At 39.2% G+C, this 20,272-nt stretch overlaps 6 protein-coding genes and 1 non-coding gene across 7 annotated transcripts; 3 read left to right on the top strand and 4 right to left on the bottom strand.

Annotated features, from left to right (window-relative positions):
- The first annotated feature begins 825 nt into the window (after positions 1–825).
- On the top strand, positions 826–2,471 carry LOC140794030 (glutathione S-transferase F10-like). Its single transcript, XM_073145838.1, has 3 exons — positions 826–1,034; positions 1,154–1,202; positions 1,747–2,471. The coding sequence occupies exons 1-3, from the start codon at positions 882–884 to the stop codon at positions 2,211–2,213; spliced, it is 669 nt and encodes a 222-aa protein (XP_073001939.1). The 5' UTR covers positions 826–881; the 3' UTR covers positions 2,214–2,471.
- A 133-nt stretch (positions 2,472–2,604) lies between these two features.
- LOC140794109 (protein IQ-DOMAIN 3-like) lies at positions 2,605–3,598 on the bottom strand. The gene is made up of 2 exons (XM_073145974.1): positions 3,191–3,598; positions 2,605–3,031 (listed from the first exon to the last, which is right to left on the bottom strand). The coding sequence occupies exons 1-2, from the start codon at positions 3,452–3,454 to the stop codon at positions 2,783–2,785; spliced, it is 513 nt and encodes a 170-aa protein (XP_073002075.1). The 5' UTR covers positions 3,455–3,598; the 3' UTR covers positions 2,605–2,782.
- A 3,023-nt stretch (positions 3,599–6,621) lies between these two features.
- LOC140794186 (cytochrome P450 78A9-like) lies at positions 6,622–8,467 on the top strand. Its single transcript, XM_073146100.1, has 2 exons — positions 6,622–7,648; positions 7,740–8,467. Exons 1-2 carry the CDS (start codon positions 6,674–6,676, stop codon positions 8,364–8,366), a joined length of 1,602 nt encoding a protein of 533 aa, XP_073002201.1. The 5' UTR covers positions 6,622–6,673; the 3' UTR covers positions 8,367–8,467.
- A 105-nt stretch (positions 8,468–8,572) lies between these two features.
- On the top strand, positions 8,573–12,994 carry LOC140794187 (thiol-disulfide oxidoreductase LTO1). The gene is made up of 7 exons (XM_073146101.1): positions 8,573–8,731; positions 8,815–9,058; positions 9,367–9,623; positions 9,707–9,819; positions 10,419–10,566; positions 11,921–12,058; positions 12,610–12,994. The coding sequence occupies exons 1-7, from the start codon at positions 8,660–8,662 to the stop codon at positions 12,685–12,687; spliced, it is 1,050 nt and encodes a 349-aa protein (XP_073002202.1). The 5' UTR covers positions 8,573–8,659; the 3' UTR covers positions 12,688–12,994.
- A 470-nt stretch (positions 12,995–13,464) lies between these two features.
- On the bottom strand, positions 13,465–13,620 carry LOC140794546 (U4 spliceosomal RNA). Its single transcript, XR_012110159.1, has one exon. It is a non-coding gene; the product is annotated as a U4 spliceosomal RNA (small nuclear RNA).
- Positions 13,621–14,577: 957 nt separating this feature from the next.
- On the bottom strand, positions 14,578–17,517 carry LOC140794427 (dolichol-phosphate mannosyltransferase subunit 1). The gene is made up of 8 exons (XM_073146452.1): positions 17,251–17,517; positions 16,520–16,619; positions 16,376–16,409; positions 16,169–16,245; positions 16,048–16,073; positions 15,507–15,671; positions 15,320–15,434; positions 14,578–15,171 (listed from the first exon to the last, which is right to left on the bottom strand). The coding sequence occupies exons 1-8, from the start codon at positions 17,382–17,384 to the stop codon at positions 15,067–15,069; spliced, it is 756 nt and encodes a 251-aa protein (XP_073002553.1). The 5' UTR covers positions 17,385–17,517; the 3' UTR covers positions 14,578–15,066.
- Positions 17,518–17,932: 415 nt separating this feature from the next.
- LOC140794428 (UPF0548 protein At2g17695) lies at positions 17,933–19,791 on the bottom strand. Its single transcript, XM_073146453.1, has 3 exons — positions 19,395–19,791; positions 19,097–19,307; positions 17,933–18,225 (listed from the first exon to the last, which is right to left on the bottom strand). Exons 1-3 carry the CDS (start codon positions 19,646–19,648, stop codon positions 18,031–18,033), a joined length of 660 nt encoding a protein of 219 aa, XP_073002554.1. The 5' UTR covers positions 19,649–19,791; the 3' UTR covers positions 17,933–18,030.
- Positions 19,792–20,272: the final 481 nt, after the last annotated feature.

The raw sequence follows: 20,272 nt of genomic DNA, 5'->3' as shown, positions 1-20,272 counted from the left end.
AGTACCATTCCACTGTGCTGTTTACGACCAAAAAACAATGAGGACGAGGATTACAGACAATACGTGCTTTTCCTTTTTCAGAAATGAAAGCAATTCTTAGCATGCAAGTTGGTATAAAATTCTTCATAAAAAGGTTAAAGTATATAAGTTTAGTTAATTACCCACTGCAGTTAAAAAGAAAAAAAAGAAAGGGCCTGATGAATAGAAGCAGAATAGTAAATGCTAGAAATATTTTGTTAAAAGAGCAGCAGCTAATTAATGTTTTTTTTTGAGAGAGAGAGAGAGAGCTACAAAGAAAATCCTCTATTTTAACTATATTATAAGTAAAGTCTCCTATTTACCCAAGTATAAACTTCTAACAAAATAGAACCACATCAAGCCTCCAAAATCTATACCAAACATTGCGTGCAAACATCAAATCTCTCATACGATCAATAAATCCAAAAATATCGTTATTTAATCTCAATATTATTTTACGAGAGTGAAATATAATAGAAAGAGATGATTTTCTTTATAATATATAATTAAAATGTAGGGTGCATCTTATAATTATCTCATTTTTGTTTTCTACTTATTATTAACCTTCCAGTCTTAACGAAGAAGCTCCGAGATTAAAGAGACTAATCACATGCACATTGTCTCCATTCATCCCATTTGTTCTGCTGCACAACTAAGATACAAATTCCTAGAGTAGGATATTTTGCTTTCTCTTTATCCTTTCCCTTTTCCTTTATCTCTTTCCCTTTATCTTTCAGTATTCCTACTCAGAAGCAAGGCATTTGCTGCATGTATAAAATCCCACCCATCCTTCCAGTTTCCATGCACTTGAACTAGTTAACCATCAACCTCTCCTTCGTAGTCTCTCTGCAATATTAATCCCAATGTCTCCAGGCGTGAAGATCTTCGGTTCTCCCACCTCTGCAGAGGTTGCAAGGGTGCTCATGTGCTTGTTTGAGAAGGATGTGGAGTTCCAGCTCATTCGTGTGGACAACTACAAGGGCACAAAGAGAATGCCAGACTACCTCAAGCTACAAGTATATCTATATATATACACATCTCACTGATTTCTATATACAAGCACACTCATAGATATTTTATATATATATTAGCTTTGCAGTTCTAATCATATATATCTAAATCTACTTTGTTGCAGCCTCTTGGCCAAGCACTCACCTTTGAAGATGGAAACACGACCCTCGTCGGTATGAATTAATATAGTTAAATTAGATATGTTACATATCAAGTTAATTACATAATTAATTGATTAATAGTTTCGTTTATTAGGTAACAGACCAATAATTTATATGATAGAAAATGAGAAAGTTGTAGACTAGAGTAAAAAAGAAATGGATTGACGCAAACCTTAGAGGTTAATGGTTAATTCAGTACAAAAGCTCAAGTCTGATCGAGGTAAGAATTCAGTTCATTATGTTTTAATTTCCTTTATTATCTTTGGGCATCAATAAGAATTTAATAGCATAAATTGACGTTAGTTTTTAAATTTTGATAAATTTGGTTTGAAATGAATTCCATCCAAATCTGATCTCATCAAATGCACTAAAACCAATTGAAATACCATTGATTCTCAACAATAAAAGTTGAATAAATTATTTCAGATGTATTTTTTTAATTTCTAAATCAATCCAAAAACTTAATAAGCTATTAATTAGTTGAGCCTATATATATATAATATTAGACTAATTAAACTCTTACATGTGATAACGTACAATCTTAAATCAACTACAGAGTCGAGAGCGATATGCCGTTACATAGCCAACGCGTACCCAGAACAAGGCAACAGAGATCTGATCGGCCGCGGCATGCTCGAGAGGGCGTCGATCGAGCAATGGCTGGAGACGGAAGCGCACAGCTTCGACCCACCGAGCTCGGCGTTAGTGTTTAACCTCGCGTTCTCGCCGCTAATGGGGATGGAGCCGGATGAGGAGGTGGTGAAGGACAGCAAGAGTAAGCTGAACAAGGTGCTCGACATCTACGAGCAGAGGCTGAAGGAGGCGCGCTTCTTGGCCGGCGACAACTTCACCCTCGCCGACCTCTCCCACTTGCCCACCGCGCAGCGCCTGGTGTCGAACGCCGGCTGCCGCTCGATGTTCACGTCGAGGGGGAGGGTGAACGAGTGGTGGCAGGAGATATCGAGGCGGGACGCGTGGAGGAAGGTCGTCGCCATGCAGCAGGAGCCACCTCCGATGATCTAATTAAGGATCTATGGAGGTTTAAACAAAAAATAACAAGCGTTTTGGTGTTTAATTGCTTTATTGCCTCTTCGAGTGTTTCCATGCAATATATATGCATGGAGTGTCTCTCAACTCTCCTGGAAGTTTGAGCCTTTTGTTTTATTTCGTCATATAGATAGCATAGTGCATTAGTGCTTTTGCCTATGCTAGCTACTACTGTGAGTCAGGGTCGTCGTGTCACCAGAGATCATCTGGTATAATAAATTATCCCTTTTCATATATACGCTTTTGAGAAATGATCATCTTCATTAATATCAACAAAAGGTAAGATATACTGAGATTGGTCACGAAATAAAAAGTTTGAATATTATTCTGGCACTGCTAATTGTTGTGAGGGAAACAAGAAAATAAATAGATAAGAGAGAGCTTGAGATTCCTTATTGATATATATATAAAAGTATCAAGTGCAATAGGTCCAACATACACAAGGTAAAAACAGAAGAACAATTAGTAGCTAGGCAGCGTCAAACAGCCCATGAACAGAACAAACTAAGAACAACAAGAAACAACAAAAAGAGTATGGCATTAAACTAAGCTCTGCTTACTTCCACTGGATTCTTAGCAGCATAAGTTTCAAGAAAGGTGCCAGTTTCCTTGTTCTGCAGAAGGTGGGCGTCCTTTGATTTAGTGAGCATTTGACGAGCTCGCACGCGGACCTGCAACCGCACTAGAGATTGCATGCAGTGGATTGCGACCTCCGCTTGCTTCCGCACGTACGCTCCTCTCGCCACCGCTTGGAGCCTCACCAAGCTCTTCAATGCCTTGTATGCCCTCCTCGCCTGTGCAACAAATTGGAGAAATTTGCATATAACGCCCTAGTTTTAAGGTATTTAATATCTGCCTTTTAACATCTCTATATATTTTTTATTATTCATAAATCACGCATTATGTTTTACAAACTACGTGTAATATATACAATCTCTGTCAAGAAAATATACCAGATGACCCCTGAAGTAAGCTTGGATGGTAACAGCAGCCACGTCCTCCCTAGAGAACCCCTCCTTGCAAAGCGTGTTATACTCATCATTCGAACCACCACCGCCACCTTCCTTAAGATCGACCACCTCCGGGGCTTCCGCCATCCTCGGGTTGTAAACTTTAACCTCACCCCGGCCGCCGCCTTCTTCCACAGAGATCGACCTGCACGAAGAGTAAGTAAACGACCTTCCCACGATGCGAAACCAACGCCGCGGTTTCGCCATTTTCGCCTGCCCCTGTGAAGCTTGCCGTCGACGAGGCGTCCTAATACTGCAGCAATCGGCACGGCGAGCTCTTGGCGTCTTAGTTTGCAGGTCTATTACTTTGGGAGATCCGCTCGGTCGATGCTTGTTTCCAATGCAGCATATGCAAGCAGCTCCAGTCTTGTTGGGCTCGCCTTGATGATGATGATGATGATGATTATGATTATGATTATGAGGGGGTTGATCGCTTTGGTGTGGCGTGGAAATGCAACAAACGTGATGGGCTCTGCCCATGTCTATTATTTCTTCTGCGGTACGTAGTATTGGAGTAGTTGGTGGCAGTGCATGTTGCGTTTTAATGAGTAAAAGTTAGTGAGGAGAAGCTACGATGTGCTCAGCATTAAGAGACAGGTTGGATCATCTACTGCAAACTAATCTTAGACTCTTAGTTTTGTCGGTCGGCTGTTGGAGAACGTGGTGGGATAAATCTTTTTAGCATCCCTAGTTGTAGGAATCTCATTCAACAAACAAAAGTCTGTCAATCTTTAAGGGCTGCCACGTAGATAGGATCAACCGAATTCGTGCGTTCGGGATTGCAGACCTTCGTCTCACGTAAAGAATTACATTATTTTTAACAAGGATTTTAATTAGGTTGACCCAAGAAGTCCAATTGGTTACAGCTTACATTGCTTTGCTAGCTGTGGTTTGCCGAGCATTAATCATGCACGCATGCTCTTCGGAAACCCAAAAACAAAACAAAACACTGGAAATTATCGTTAAGTTAAAAATAAGAAGAATTTGGGCGCTGGCAGTTGCTGTCCATCTTATTAAGCCACGTGGGGGCAGCCAATTGGCTCCAAGTCGTACCGAGAGCAATCTTGTTGGGCCGAACCCCAGCCCGTTAAGCGAGCCTACGGGCCGGGCCCCACGAGATCTTTGGACGCTGCAACTTCTCAAGTCAAGCATGATATAAATACTTTCCACTTGCTTGTTAACGAGATTATAATTCGTAATATAGGTATAGATTAACAGTGGATTGTATCTAGCCTAGTTGGTATGCCATTGGTTAAAGTTTATTCTCAGCATACTTGTCAAGATCTCGAAGTGACAACAAGGTTGTCTAAATGAAGAAGACTTCATCAAGTCTTGAGTGTGCTACTCGCCCTTTGTATTTGTTATGTTTATAGTATAAAACAAACCAATATAACAACCATCCTATGCCAAAACCACAGGAACTTAATTCCTAAACTGCTTGTTTAAATTAATTACTAGCCACTTGATCTGCTGGTGTGAACTACCAGATATGGGCACATGCAAGTCAGTCAAAGCTTTCAGAGTTATTATTTGTGATCTAAACTTATATTTAGTTGAACGCATGATCTGGGATTGCTATTAGCTGATTGAAATTTTCTTGTTACATTTCTTTAATTACTTTGCAAAACGTGGAAGCAACTCTCCTGAGTGTTTTCATCTCATTTCGGTACTTCAAAATCATCTCATATAGTTAAGGAGGCTTATATTGTATGAGTAATTATTTATTAAATTCTAATTATAATAGTATCGTTGTTAAGTTGCACTCTTGCCGTACTATGAATCATCTTAAGATTAAAAATAAAGTGACGCATCTGAAGAGTACCTAATGTGAATAAATACTGCAATAATATTTTGTTTCCTTGTTCTTGGAACTTGTCAAGCATGCATGTTATTTAAAATTACCACTTGAAGGCTGATAATGTTTAGGTTAGGTGGAGACGTAGAAAAGTTGCAAACTTGAAAGAAATCATAGGAGTTTAAATATATATATGCATATATTCTTTGCCATATTTATTGTCCCTCTTGAAGAGCAAGATGAAGATATGTCAAACTAAGCCAATCTTAAGCTTAGTTTTATACGAAGACATCATTTAATTGCATATATTGAATTATATTATTGGGGTGGTTAATTCACAGTGGCCACTAACTGACAAATTCATCAATTAGCAAGTCATAACGGATAAAAATAATCACAATTAGTTATACATTTTGTTGACTGACCACATGAGAGTACTCAGACTATATATATATCCCTCAACATTAAGGAATCTACGTAGTTAATGGTTTTTTTGTTCATGTATACACTTTAAAAATATCTTATTTGTAAGTGTCCTTGGGAAAGTTTGTGAAGTAGAGTGAAATTAAAATAGAAATTTAAATTTATAAGGCAAGATGTTAGTAGCTTTATTTAAGATAGTAATTTGTTCATCCAAGATATAGTGCCTTCACAATTAAGTTTTTAAATATTATATTTCTAAGGAACTTGGGGACCAATCAATAACCCAATGATCAAGGAGAAATATTAAAATTAATGTTTTTGTATGAAGAAGGATAATAAAGAATATGATTATTTTTCTTATCTTTTAGATATTATCTTCATCTTTCTTTAAAGAGTTTTAGAGATGAAATTAACATTTTTCCATAATATGAGACATCTCATTTTTGGACTAAATATACTCGTTTTCTCAATCAAGAATAACTGTTTTTAGAAAGAAGTTTCAACGAATTTCAAGCATTAGATTAAATTTGCCCTCAAAATTTTTTTGTTTGAATAGATTCAAATTTCATTCGAACAAATTTTTAATAATTTTTCTATAATACTATTTTTTTTTAATAAAAATAGTTTTATTTATACATATTTTATTTTATATTATTTGAGAAAATATCCTATATAGATACCCTTTTAAGATTGATGCATGTCTCTAGAAATATTTTATTTTTATATAGATATCGTTTAAAACCTTGTTTTTTGTATGAATAACATTCAAATGTAACAAATTATATAGATTTTATCGAGTTAAATATAAAAAGACATTAATATGAAACTTATAATTATTATAAACTAAGTGAAGGGTATGCACACAAATATGAAACCTTTTCGGGGTATACATGCAAGTAGTTAATGTGTTACCCCACATACGTACCAATTGGACTACAAGGACTAAGTTTGATTCCTAAAGAAGAAATTAGATTCCAAAGACCCCAAGGTTTTCGTCCTGGAATTTATTATGCGACGTAAGAATTTCTAGGTAGTTGCCTAGTTGGTACCATAAACTTAACTAGGATAGTTCATAACGATCGAAATCTTTAATTTAATCCCGTATTCATGTACGAATATCCCTATATATATTGATATCTAGCCATAGAATTTTCTCAAGCTTCGTCCTCCTCCCATTACCATAACAAGAAACTTAGTCGTAGCTAGCCATGGAGATGTCATCAGGAGAGAGTTGGTGGATCCTGCTACTGACTCTTATACCCACTTCTTCACCTCCTTCCATTGCTACTACTCTCTTTTCCATTGCCATCTTATCTCTTCTTGCATGGCTTGTCGCTTCCCTTCTCTACTGGGCTCACCCAGGAGGCCATGCATGGGGAAAGATATCTTCTTTAAACCTTTCCACCATTCCTGGGCCAAGAGGGTTTCCTCTTATAGGTAGCATCGGCCTCATGTCCGGCCTCGCTCACCGCCACCTCGCCGCCGCAGCTGATCGCCTCGAGGCGCGGCGGCTCATGTCGTTGTCCCTCGGCGAGACCCGGGCCGTTGTCGCCTCCCACCCCGACGTCGCCAAGGAGATCCTCAACAGCCCGGCCTTCGCCGGCCGGCCGCACAACTACTCGGCCTACGGCCTCATGTTCCACCGCGCCATCGGCTTCGCGCCGTACGGCGTGTACTGGCGTAGCCTCCGCCGCATCGCCGCTTCGCATCTTTTCTCCCCCAAGCAAGTCGAGGCTTCGGCGGGGCACCGCACTCGCGTCGCCGTAGAGATGCTTGCCGCTGTCGCGGCGAGCGGCGGCGAACCGTTTCGAGCTCGTCGCGTTATTAAGCGAGCTTCGCTCGATTATATTATGCGGACGGTGTTCGGGAAGGAATTCGGTCTTTGCGCGGCGGCCACCGACGGCGAAGCCGAAGAGCTCCTCGCCATGGTAGAAGAAGGCTACGAATTGCTGGGGGAGAACAACTGGTCGGATCACTTCCCTCTTCTTGCATCCATAGATCTGCAAGGTATCCAAGCTAGATGCGCCAAACTCATGCCCAAAGTGAACCGTTTCGTAAACTCAATCATCCATCAACACAAGTCAAATACCGATCCAAAAGATCCGAAAGATTTTGTGGATATATTACTTTCTCTACAGCATAGCGAGGGTCTTTCCGACTCTGACATCGCCGCCGTTCTATGGGTACGTATAAATTGTGGAACTAATGAAATAATAAATAAAGAGTTAGATATATCGTAATTAATAACTTTGTTTGTTGCCGAAATGTGTATAGGAGATGATATTTAGAGGAACCGACGCCATGGCGGTACTGACGGAATGGACGCTTGCTCGTCTAGTCCTGCACCCTGACATCCAAGCCAAGGTTCATAACGAACTCGACCGAGTAATTGGGAGATCAAATCCAGTGAAGGAGTGCGATGTACTAAAGCTAGATTTCCTACAAGCAGTACTTAAGGAGACCCTCAGGATGCATCCCCCGGGCCCACTCCTCGCATGGCGGCGCGAGGCGGTTTCCGATACTTACGTCGACGGCCGGTTCGTCCCTGCGAAAACTACGGCGATAGTGAATGCGTGGGCGATCGGCCGCGACGCCGACGTGTGGGAGAATCCGTCAAGATTCTGGCCGGAGAGGTTCCTCGCCGGTAATGGCGTGGATTTGTCGGTGCTCGGGGGCGGCACGTGGCTCGCGCCTTTCGGGTCCGGGACGAGGAGCTGCCCGGGGAAAGGGATGGCGACGGCGGCGGTCGGATTCTGGCTGGCTTCTCTCCTTCATGAGTACGAGTGGCTGCCGACGCCGGCGGCGGAGGGGAAAGGCGTGGATCTCTCAGAGGTCCTCCGACTGTCGTGTGAGATGGCGGCTCCTCTGGAGGCTAGAGTGCGGCCGAGGAGACACGTGTGATCCATCAAGAATGTTGCTATGCTGTCTCTGCTGCTGCTGTTCAAGTAGTCTTGAAAGCTCCGCTTTGTTACCAAATAAATAAATATATTTTAATGTTAAAATATAACGTAGCCTTTTCCTAATCCAGACACGCGCGAGTTAGACTCGAATTTCTATTCGGGCTCCACAATATATAATCGGGAACAAATTTTTAGGATCCGAGACCGATAAATCGGGTCGGATTTAAATCCACCTCTAATTTCTGGTTTCTTCCAGCTGTGAGATTGAGCCGTGAGCTCGCAGCTTGCTCTTTCATGGCGACCATCTCCGCGGCCCTCGCCGTCTCCCGCCTTCGAATTCCCTTCTCTTACCCGCTTCCCTTCAAGGTCGTTACTTGATGCTATTAGTACTATTCTCTTGCTCTCCGATCTATTACTTGCTCTCATTTCTTTCTCTGTGATTGTTTTAGAGAGAGGCGAGAGTAGCATTCAAGTGCCGAGCGGGGCCTTCCCCCGAGGTGGAATCGGGGGCGACGGAGAGATCTTCTCTCTTGGGCATTTCGACAAGCTATTTGTCGGCGGGACTCGCGTCCTTGGGTTTCTTTGAGACCACTTACCTTACCTACCTCAAGCTCACGAATTCCGAGGCATTTTGCCCCGTCGGTGGTGGGAGCTGCGGCGATGTGCTCAATAGTGATTACTCCTCCGTCTTTGGTACCCCCCCTTCTTATTCTTATTCTTATCTGCACCTTCTTGATTCGTTCTTTGCTTGTTCGATTACGTCAGGTTTTGGCTACGCAAAAAGAGGAAGGATCATGAGTATTGTCGTGATAATCTAGTGAAATTTGTGTTGGGAATAATTAAAGCGTAAGAGTTGCTAGATATTAATAATTGATGAGAGATGAATTCATGGCCGCCTTATTATCTAAGTTTCGCATAAGCATGGCATTACCTAAGAAACAAGAAGACAAACTTTAGCTTTGGATATTTAATGCTTTATTATCTCTTGTCGCATTTGCCAGGCATTCCTCTTCCATTACCCGGGATGGTTGCATATGGTCTAGTTGCATTACTTGCTCTACAACAGAGTGGCAAGAGTTTGCTTCCTGGACTTGATAAAACTGATGTCCGCTTGACTTTGCTTGCAACCACTACCTCGATGGCAACTGCGAGTGCATATTTTGTTTACCTTCTGAGCACGGAGTTTGCTGGAACATCTTGTTCATATTGTTTGTTATCAGCCTTTCTGTCTTTCAGCTTATTTTTTCTTACTGTAAAGGTATGTCTGCATTCCTTGACGGGGAAAATTCCCTTTCGAACCACCATATGGTAGCTCATTAAGTTCTTGTGTCATACTCATAGGACTTTGGCTTGGAAGAGATCCGGAAGGTGGTTGGCCTACAGCTAGCTGTTGCTGGAATTATTATTATTGCTTTAACTAACTCTTATACAACGGCTGCCCCTCAGTCATCTGGGTGAGATTTCTAGTCAGAATGTTTGTGGATAGATTGCTGATGTGGTTATCTTGATTATGGGGTAGTTTTAAACTTTTAATTCTTCTGACAGTTCGGTGGCATTCTTATAACTGTATGTGTTTCTTGTGACATTATTTGAGAAATCAGTAAATCAAATTTATGTCGTGCGTTACATTTTTGCTGCAAGGTTTGTTTTTACACTAATGCCATACAAATGCTGAAGGTAACTGATATGTGATTCATTTAGGGGATTTAACCAGACAACATGATGGGTCAAGGATTTATTAGTTCTATACTCTCTTTACCGTGTCAATGTACTGTTGTTTGGTGCATCTCATGTGATTGGATCCATATATTCTGGGGCCCTTCTCAAAATGTTTAAGCAATTTGTGTTTCTTGTTTGCTTTGCATTAAATGTAACAGTCCCTACTCATTTTTCATTTCTCTTATATGCAAAATGATCTTGCTTCTTCTTTTGTACCATGGTTGCTCAGGAATTAAAGATTATTTAGTTTTTAACTTTTTACGTTTGCATGCTTTTTCTCTATTTTATAGGAAAGAGTAATTAATTTGTTTTTCTCCAATCTTTATTTATGCAGCTTAAGTGATATTACCTTGGAACCATATGAAGCAGAGATAACAAAAGAATCGAGCCCATTTGCTATATCTCTTGCAAAACATCTTCAGTCCATAGGTGCTAAGATGTATGGCGCATTTTGGTGTTCTCATTGTAATGAACAGAAGGAGGTACGTGATCCTATATCTGCTTTTGTGATAGAAGGTGAACAACTAAAAGCATGTTTTCTTATGATGAACATGCCCAAGCACTTAGTTTGACCTAAGAGCATGAACAACTGCTATATGTGCCCTAAACATGCCCATAGCTACTAGTTTGACTTACTAATTACAAAATTTCGAGGCTGGAGGTTTCTGCTGCTATGACTACTGACAAGCTTAATGATGAATATGATACAAAGCTTGAATAGCTGATAAAAAAATCTACTTGAATAACTGATAAAAAAAAATCTAACATTCTATAGTAGTTTATTGTTAGTTCAGCAACCAAGAAGATTGGATTTCCTTCGGAGCAGAAAAGTTCATGATATTTCACTCCAAGATCTTACTATTGCCTTCTGCGTGGAAGGAGACATTAGCAGTTACTGTCCTCATGAGGAGGAAGGAGACACTTGCAGTTACTGGTCTTTGTCCTCATGAGGAACACAGATATATTCTCAGAATGATCAAAATAATTGTGTTTTATGAGGTAGGATGATCTTGCAAGTCCAAGTATGCAGGGAGGTAATGCAGCATAGATGAAGAAACCATTTATATGACAAAGATATGGAGGTTCTACTGGAATTCAAGATTGGACTTAACAAATTTTGGCAATACACTAGTTATAATTAGTAGACTAAATTAATTTAAGGAATATTAGCAGAAACTATTTTCAATAAGATGGGGGGTCTTATGCTGAAGAATTAGAATCACTCAATGTGCTAAGATATCTAACTAGAAACAATAGGAGTAATCTTAAAAGTTCAATGATCTGTCATGTCTACCATCTTGCTGTATCCACTGTTTCTTGATTCAAAGAAATCAGCGTTGTCTTTTAAGTCTTAAGTAACAAGAAACAAACAGATTTCTTTTAAATAACATCAGAAGACTATTTTAATCACTCATGGTAACTAACAACTGCATTCAATAATTTAATATTCCTTCTATAGTAGTATGAAAAGGAGTATCTTTTGTTGTAGCCAGAAGTCTTTCTGTGAGACAGCACAAGTTGTCCATCATAGTTGGAGGATGGGGATACCCATTTGGTCATACGGATACAACTCCTGCAAATATGCGCATTCTTGTGATCATATTTAATGTGTGAACCACACAGCAAGGTGTTGTAAAGCAACGAATGATGACCTATAAATTGTCATCTAAACAGATTTTACCCTTGTTCCTTGGAAAGGGTGTTAATTGGCATTCCCAGCTTCATGTTAATGTGACAAACAAGGGGCTAAGTTTATGGCCAAATTGCTTCCTAACAAAGTGAACCTGAATCTTGAGGGCATTTGACAACTGTAGTAATCTATAACTTTTTGTGCAGATGTTTGGAGGTGAAGCTGCAAAAATACTGAATTATGTTGAATGTTTTCCCAACGGAGCTGGGAAAGGGAGAACAATGGCCCTGGAATGTGCAATTGCTAAGCTTGAAGGCTTCCCAACATGGGTCATAAATGATAAGGTGAATATATAACTTTCTCAGCAGCACTTGCTGGAGTGGATTTGTGTTCTAAGTTGTTAGTTGTCTGCCGGATGTCCCAAAGCTCTTTTAATTTGCCTGAATAAGAGAAATCCATTATTGCTGATCTGCCTACCTACCCAGATACATTTGAAAGGATGGCTTTTGACAATAATTTGATTTATCTATCTAGTTGGTGGGTAGTGTTGTTTATTGCTTTACCTAATTCTTGCAATTTATTATCTTCAAGGCTTCCTTTGTTAGTGATGGATGTATTTTAAATTAAGGATGAGAACACTGTCTCCGTGGGGTTGGCCCCTTGTTGAGCGGCCCGCAGTTTTATATCCTTGAACTTTCTGTGAGGTTACTATAGAGGAGGAGAAAACTAAAAAGTGAGAAAAGATGAAAGATTTTGATATAGTCTATGGCCGTGTTACTGGACATAGACCTGTCCATGAAGTGAGCCTGCAATTCGTCAAAGTCAATTTACTCATCTTTGTGTGCTCTAGTTATATTAAAGTTGGTTCACCCCTCCTGTATCTTTATTCTTTCAGGTTTTAAGTGGTGAGCAGGAACTCTCAGCTCTAGCAGAAGCGTCTGGCTTTGTTCCCGAGAGTTCTCAGCCTTCTTAAGCCGCCGGATGTAGATAAGTCCGGAGGCAAACAGAAAGCTCTGTTGTTCGAGAAGAGGCTTTCCACCTTGTAGGTGCAACCAAATGATGCTCACATATTCTGAAATCGAAATGCCCAAGCTTATTGATAAGTTGTCTAACTATTGATTTCTATGTATATGCTTGTGATGATGAAATTGGTAAGTGAAGGCAATTTCATGGCAAGATAGTGGTTCCTTAATCGACCGAGTCCAGTTGAGGATTTGTACACCAACTTTTTCTGATTACTTATTTGTGTATATCCAATTATAGGAGTTTTTTGGTCTCTATATCTGACAATATCATCTTTTTTTTTTTTCTCTATGGCTTTCAACTATTTTAATTGGAGTATTGTAGGGCTTTTACCCTGGATTATAGGGAGCCCTTCCAGAAATTCTCAATAACTAAGTTCGGAAAATTCTCAACCTGAGTCCAGTTGAGGATTTGTACACCAACTCTTCTTGATTAGTTTTTTGTGTATATTCCGTCAGTTATAGGATTTTTTGGTCTCCACATCTGACAATATCATCCTTAATTTCTCCATATTAAGTTCAATCTTCTCCTTTTGTCTTTCAAATATACGTTCCATGGCTTTGAGATCATCCATAGTTATTTCCTCAAGAACTATACAAGTGAGAGGAAAAGAAGAAACAGTCCATCCATCCAACCAGTCCCAACGAAGATCACTACCATACTGAGACTAGTATATTGAACCTAAGGTTTGGAAAAGAACAAAATATTTTGTTTTGGAGTATTGTAGGGCTTTACCCTGGATTAGAGGGAGCCCTTCCAGAAATTCTCAGTGGCGCCGGGCTGAACCCAGGCCAAAGAGGGGGTTTGGAAATAGTTTTCAACCAGCAATTGACGCGCCTCGGTGTAACCTCACTAGCTGCGTCATTGCCCCAAGCGCAAAGATGCTTAACTCCAAGCTAGACCCCTCTATTTTATAGCAGCGCCCGCGCTTCTGTCTTTTCCGACTAGCCGATGTGGGACTATTTGTCCATTCTTCAATTCTCATACCTAAGCTATGTATACCCAGGGGCAAAGTGGACACGCAAGTCAAGCTTTTTTTCTTTTCCTTTTTGCATTTTATACCCCCCTTAAATTATTTATTTATGTATATGCTCCTCTAAGTTGATATATATACATATGGGTACCATTAAAAAATATATATTTTACATGAATATCCATGAAAGATGATTAACAAATCGAATTTTAATCTGTTTACTAGTAAAAGGATAAAAATATTCCTTTTTGATATATTGCTCTCTTTGTTATTTCATCTATTAAATGTCTCCAAATTTTAATATATAATTATCGGAAAGCAATTGAAAGGGTACAAAAATAATAGGTTTTAAAGGATATTCAGGCAAATACAGAATTTAAAGAAATATATGAATAAATAAGAAGCTTTGGGGGTTGTACATGGGGAAAAACCTTTATTTGTTTTTTTCTTTTTTTTTAATTAGTAAAAACCCAAACTTTCCTTAGGCCGTGCAAGGTGGAACGAATCTTTATGTCAAAAAATTAAATATTTTGATATCACGTTAATTACATCACTTTGAAAAAAGTAAAGTGACAGAAATTATTCTGCTCGGGGAACTGCAAACTGGAAATTGGAATTTTAAGATTATGGATCCAAAGAGGTTGTCTATGAAATTTTTCCCACGGGCGCTTTAGATCAGCAAATATTACAGCGAACGAATCAAACAGGAAACCCACACTAGCAGAGACATCGAGATATGGTGCTCAAGACGAAATTAGTTTGAATTGATAATAATGCTAAGAGATGGAATTGGCAAAATTGAATGCACAAAATCCATGGCAAGAAGTGATTATCAATTTAGAGTAACGATGTCCAGAAAGAAAAATCTAATGGAATTTCCAAAGTTTTCTCAAAAAAATAATGATGTCCAGAAAGAAATGACTGCGTCTACATACTTTAATGTACAGCAACGACATAACAACAACATCCAAGCTTTTAGACCAAGTATTTGGGGGTCAATTATTGCATCCTTTTCGCATGTCAGGTACCTAAAAAATGACCACCACGTACTATACTGCACACACTAAAACAAGACAGCCTCAAACAAATCAATGATGAATGACAAAATTGGTTAACATAACTTAGCACAAGTAATTTACAGATGGACATCCCCCAAGAACAATAGTTATAAGAAGCAGAATATCTGAAATTTGTCTGTAAAAGATCATCAACTGCGGATCTGAAAAGAAGAAGAAAGGATGTCTTGCACCAAATGTCGCACTAAAGTTCTCTCATTCTCAAAAGAGATATTTCAGCTGATGACAATTCCATGTTTAGGAGCTTGCACATATTTGTTATCTCGGCATTTCTTCTCCCCTATGTGGTGAACAGCAGATATACAAGACCTTTCAGATATTCAACTATTTCAGACCCACCAAGTTTCGAACTTCCAAAGACCCTATCGACAAAAGTTATAGGAACCTACATGAGAATACCATTGTTTCATCAGTCAAGATCTTGGTACATAACCCAGAGCTAAGAATTATTAAAGTTTTGAATATACAAAAATTTGGAAACAAAAAATAAGTCAATAACCTATTACAACCAGGAGATGAGGCAATTGTCCTACCTCTTCAATGTGATACCCTTTTCTGCTAGCTCTAACAATCATCTCCATCTGAAAGACATAGCCTTTACTAACACATGAGGTAATCACATCTTCAAGAACAGATCGTTCATACAACCTATGTAATGAAATAGCACAAATTAAATAATTAACTAAAACGGGTTCATGATATTCAAATTAATAAAAGTACCTAAATGATCCAGTCAAGTCAGATACTCCAGGCCATAAAAGTGTCTGCGCAAGTACATTTGCTCCCCTACTTGTCAGTTTGCGCATGAGATTCCATCCATGTACACCTCCATTCTTAACATACCGGGTCCCAGTTACTATATTTGCACCAGTTTCCATTTGCTTCCTGGTTAGATGAGATATTGATCAAAATTATTGCAGTGTTATCTGAGGTAGCTTCCTTCAATTGATTGAAACTGTCATATTTTTGGACTTTCATTTGAGACATCTCATTAGTTTAATATTATAAAAGAAAATATAGAATAATAATTTTAAAATTCAATAGGATAGGAAGTTGCTGACAAAGTGACACCAGTGAAAAAGAAAACATCTTGCATAGAAGCCTATATAAAGATCAATCAGACCGAAGAAGCAAGCTCTTTTATTATTAAAAAATGAGATTGCACAACCTATTCTAAATCTCTGCATCTCAGTAGGACAAGCTAGCAAAATTTTGTTACGGTTCAGGAAATCACTTCCGAGGTGCTTGCAGAAACCCTTACCTGATGAAGCTTGGTAAGTACTTTGGCTGTAAAAGAAGCATGTAACATAATTAGGCCAAACGAACAAGTAGGAAAAAAATGAACTTTCTAATTTATTGAAAGAAATAAAGAAGAAACTTACATGGTGAGATAGATCTGCATCCATGATGATAACAAAGTCCCCTGAAGCATGCTTTAGTCCATGATAGTAAGCAGTTCCTGAAAGTTACAAAATATTATTCTAACAGATAATTTCAATTTGATAGAGAGACTCCAGCTTCTTATGCCGACCAAGCTCTTCATACCCATTTATATTTTCAGGCAGAGAAAAGAAGATTTAGGCACTTACCTAGCCCAAGCTTCCTGGGTCTTGCTCTTAGCAGCTGTTATCATTTTACCATCAAGAAGCAAAATGTGTGAGTTAGGGGCAAAATAACCACACAATTCAGACTTTCTCATCTTAAGAGATTTAAGAAGAAACTTAGATACTTACTATGCGATCTTCTCCGTATACTTGCTGTAACTGCTTTATGATATCTTGAGTTCCATCAGGACTTCCATCGTCCACAATAATGACTTCAAAATTAAAATCCCTGGCAAAGGAGCAGGAGAAAATTTGAGTAAAGTCAATAATGTCCATCATGTTATTATAAATCCATCCAAATGTGGAAAACAGGACTAAATTTTCCAAAGCAGTTCACCATATCTTGCTACAGAAGCGCTGTATAATAATCGTGTAAAAAAGTATACTTGCAGATCTAGGAATTTAAAAGAGAGATCAATATGATGATAACTTGGCATAAGGAAAAAAAAAAGCTATAATCCAGTCAGTCTAACACCATGGACCAATTTCAGATTTAGTACATAATATACAACACGGATTTATTTTCATTTTTTTTTGTTGACATGAGTCACCATTCCAATGCCCAAACTGTGAGCACCTATCATGCATCCAATGATGCTTGAAAGCAACAATTTGCTAACCTAGGTCATCTCTTACCCGTCGCAATTCTAAATTGCGATCGCAACTGAAGAGAATTAGATTTTTTTAATTAAAAAATCAGAAAAACGTCAAAACAACGCAAAGGCGTGGTCCGGTTCATCCAAAATACCCGGCGATCAAATCAAACAACTGGAGAACAATGCCATGCCGGCTTTCGCCATGACTGCTACTGATCCAAGAAACGAAGCAAGAACGAAGCGGAGGAGAGGGGCAATGCGTACCGGAGATGTTTGAAGACGAGGTAGACGATGAGGGCGATGTTGAGGCGCTCGTTGTAGGTTGGGATAAGGATACTGTACTTGTTCTCCTTCTCCTTCCCCCTCCTATGCTGCTCCTCTCCCTCCTCGGTCCCCATGCCCACTTCTCCTTACCAAACAAAAGGAAAGAACCCTGCCACTGAAGAGAGAAAGATCGCGATTTGCGATATGTAGAGGAAAAAAGAGATAAATCTGGGGAGAGAGAGCGTCGAAGGGCGAGGGGGGAAAGGAGGAAATAGATCGGAGGATGGTTATATATTTAGACGGGGCACTGGGCAGCGAAATCGCATTTTCACCCCTGACGAATTTTTATTTACAATATGACCCCCAGCCGAACTAATCGAAGCCGAGGACGATTTTAGAAATCTAAAACATATATAGTATATAATGGGTATTTTTTTTTCATATGATACATATTTGAATAATAAGCTATCCTCTTCCTAAGAAGAGCAGTTGAGTTTCCTGCCACAATACAAATCTCAAAGTAATCCACATTCCTCATCTGCATGCATTCTATGGCAGGAAAAGAGTTTCTGATACAATTCCACAAAATCCAAGGTAGCAAGTAGAGAGACACTAGAATACTAGATCACACCAATGCCAGTCGACACAAAATTTGACAATAATGCACTCATCAGACCACTCGTTTGAATCATTGATAACTATATATATTTGATTATATTGCGAGTTTCTAACAGCAATTAAGTTGATAACATAACACAGAAAATTGAGCAAGGACATTCTTCAGGACTTGGAATGTTGGGCATTGACATGCTTCAGGACTGCTAGCGTAGACTGTCGAGCAAAATACTTCTGCCTAAATTGTACATAGGGATAACATATAACTGAGAGGACGTGTGCAGGCTTCGATAAGGAAAATATCTCATACCAAACCTGGTCATTTTCATCCCATTGGATTGAGAACCTCTCTTCCCCGGCCTGCTTACAGCATGACATAAGAATCAACGTTATATGTTATAACTTATAGCTGAATGGAAAAATTAATGAGTACAAGAAGTTAAATGCAGTCGAGATCAAAATGGGCGATGCCAGTGTAGTATAAGATACCCAAGGAATATTACTACCAATATCTAGCAAGATATCAGATCGCTGAGGAATTATTAGAAATACATATAAGATACCCGGGGAAAATTAGTAATTAGTAAATCACATCTACTCAGGAGGAAATTATTTTGCCCATATCAGTATTCAATACCAATAGCAATCGATCAGCATATGCCACAACGGAACAAAATTACTAGACAATTATCTCACTAGTGTTGCATACATCAGTGAGCAAGCAGACCTGTGCATAGTTTGTTTAGTACTAAACTTGGTCAAATGTGGCTGCCTAATGCAATACCTCTGCTCAATGCCATCATGTATATCCTTTCTTTCATGTGCAATAACCCATGGCTTGCTAATATCAATGAACCCTGAGTAAGAATAATAGAATATAACAAGAAAAATTAATTTTTTCCTCAATGGGTTGATTGCAGCTTATGGTTCTTAGGTTCTCTTGGCTTTCTTAGCTAATTGTACGATCTACTCAGGCGGACATCTCTATGGGCTTTTGAGGAGCACATCTTGATTAATTGAGACATGAGGCTCTGCCAGTGTGGTAATTGTTGTGTCGTGTTTTAGTGAAATTTCACTGGTATGGTACCATAGTCTATGTCCAAATCCCCTGTTAAATATATAGCGATTGGTTTCTTAAACCTTAGTCGCTTCAATTAGACAATTCGTCAAACAGTTTGCGAGCACCAAATAAAACCACAAAATAATCTTAGAGAGAGAGAGAGAGAACAACCAAGAGATGGCCTTGGAGAGTCCCACTGCCGAAGCTAAATGCAGCCATGGCGGGCGTCGACCCACTCGGCCTGCTGACCTCGTCGGTAACGTAAGCAATCTGGAGAGGCATCATCACCCATGGAACCAGCTCTTTAACGCAGGCGCAGAACATGGTCCCGGTCTTCACCGGGGTCTCCGGATTCACGAATGCCCAATCCAATCCAAAATGCCTGTAAACTTCCATCAGGAAAATCGAAGAATGGAAGGATGGAAATTTAAAGAAAAATAAAAAAAGAGTAAAGATGAGGAAGAATTACTTCCAGGAGAGGAGGGCGGACTTTGCGAGATGGAAGGTTTCGGAACCCGAGCCGAGAAGGATGCGAGATTGATTAATGGAGAAGCCATTCTTCGCGAGCTCTTCCTCTTTCTCTTTCTTCTCTTTGGTGGAGGAGGAGGAGGAAGCACCGTGGAAGTTGGAATCGTAGTTGAAGCCTCCTGCACTGGCGACGCAGGCCTTCTGCTGCTCCCGCGAGGGACGATACCAGCTCAGGAAAAGGCCTCCCCACACCATCTCTCTCTCTCTCTCTCTCTCTCTCTCTCTCTCTCTCTCTCTCTCAAGAATTCTTTTGGATAATTGGATGGTTTAGAGAAACGATAGGGGGCGATTTGGAAAAATATTTCTGAAAGATAGGGGTTTCATTCGCATATCCTTTTAAAGAAGAATAGACTTTTAAAAAGAAAATATTTAAAAAAAACCCAGTGGTTTGCCTTCATTATTATCCACGTCCTATCGTATAGATATTTAAAACTTATTATTTACTTTTAATACTTTAAAAATATCTCAAGTTAACTTCAACATAGTACCTTTAAAAATAAAAAGTAAAAATACCTAAGATAAGTAAATTGGCTCATCTAGTCATCTATACTCACATCGAAATCTTAAAGTATTAAAAGTAAAAATACAATTCGTGTGAATAGTTATAATGACAAAATGTACTATATTTTTAATAAATTTCTACATTTCTATGTCAAAAGACAACAGCAAACGAAATATGCAAAGTTTATACCTTCATATGGTGATCGAAACTTTATTCCATACATTAATTTCAAGTGGGCAAAAACAAAGTACAAACTAAACTAAGCCCGGACTGATATACATCCCCAGGTGCTACTAGCTACTTCGACATTTATCTTT

This window comes from Typha latifolia, chromosome 8, assembly GCF_019914945.1.
Source record: "Typha latifolia isolate L0001 chromosome 8, TyphaL0001v2, whole genome shotgun sequence".
Classification (NCBI taxonomy): domain Eukaryota; kingdom Viridiplantae; phylum Streptophyta; class Magnoliopsida; order Poales; family Typhaceae; genus Typha; species Typha latifolia.
The sequence above is the reverse complement of the archived record's forward strand: the minus strand, read 5'-3'. Positions and strand labels throughout refer to the sequence as shown.

Excerpts from the sequence above, each read along its gene's own strand:
- LOC140794030 (XM_073145838.1), top strand. The coding sequence starts at position 882 with ATGTCTCCAGGCGTGAAGATCTTCGGTTCTCCCACCTCTGCAGAGGTT. Across the intron at positions 1,035-1,153 it reads CAGACTACCTCAAGCTACAA|CCTCTTGGCCAAGCACTCAC; the intron begins GTATATCTATAT and ends ACTTTGTTGCAG. Across the intron at positions 1,203-1,746 it reads TGGAAACACGACCCTCGTCG|AGTCGAGAGCGATATGCCGT; the intron begins GTATGAATTAAT and ends AATCAACTACAG.
- LOC140794109 (XM_073145974.1), bottom strand. The coding sequence starts at position 3,454 with ATGGCGAAACCGCGGCGTTGGTTTCGCATCGTGGGAAGGTCGTTTACT. Across the intron at positions 3,032-3,190 it reads CTTACTTCAGGGGTCATCTG|GCGAGGAGGGCATACAAGGC; the intron begins GTATATTTTCTT and ends TTTGTTGCACAG.
- LOC140794186 (XM_073146100.1), top strand. The coding sequence starts at position 6,674 with ATGGAGATGTCATCAGGAGAGAGTTGGTGGATCCTGCTACTGACTCTT. Across the intron at positions 7,649-7,739 it reads ACATCGCCGCCGTTCTATGG|GAGATGATATTTAGAGGAAC; the intron begins GTACGTATAAAT and ends AAATGTGTATAG.
- LOC140794187 (XM_073146101.1), top strand. The coding sequence starts at position 8,660 with ATGGCGACCATCTCCGCGGCCCTCGCCGTCTCCCGCCTTCGAATTCCC. Across the intron at positions 8,732-8,814 it reads CTTACCCGCTTCCCTTCAAG|AGAGAGGCGAGAGTAGCATT; the intron begins GTCGTTACTTGA and ends TGATTGTTTTAG. Across the intron at positions 9,059-9,366 it reads TGATTACTCCTCCGTCTTTG|GCATTCCTCTTCCATTACCC; the intron begins GTACCCCCCCTT and ends CGCATTTGCCAG.
- LOC140794427 (XM_073146452.1), bottom strand. The coding sequence starts at position 17,384 with ATGGGGACCGAGGAGGGAGAGGAGCAGCATAGGAGGGGGAAGGAGAAG. Across the intron at positions 16,246-16,375 it reads ACCCAGGAAGCTTGGGCTAG|GAACTGCTTACTATCATGGA; the intron begins GTAAGTGCCTAA and ends TGTAACTTTCAG. Across the intron at positions 15,672-16,047 it reads TACTTACCAAGCTTCATCAG|GAAGCAAATGGAAACTGGTG; the intron begins GTAAGGGTTTCT and ends TCATCTAACCAG.
- LOC140794428 (XM_073146453.1), bottom strand. The coding sequence starts at position 19,648 with ATGGTGTGGGGAGGCCTTTTCCTGAGCTGGTATCGTCCCTCGCGGGAG. Across the intron at positions 19,308-19,394 it reads TCCGCCCTCCTCTCCTGGAA|GCATTTTGGATTGGATTGGG; the intron begins GTAATTCTTCCT and ends GGAAGTTTACAG. Across the intron at positions 18,226-19,096 it reads CTCTCCAAGGCCATCTCTTG|GCCGGGGAAGAGAGGTTCTC; the intron begins GTTGTTCTCTCT and ends TGCTGTAAGCAG.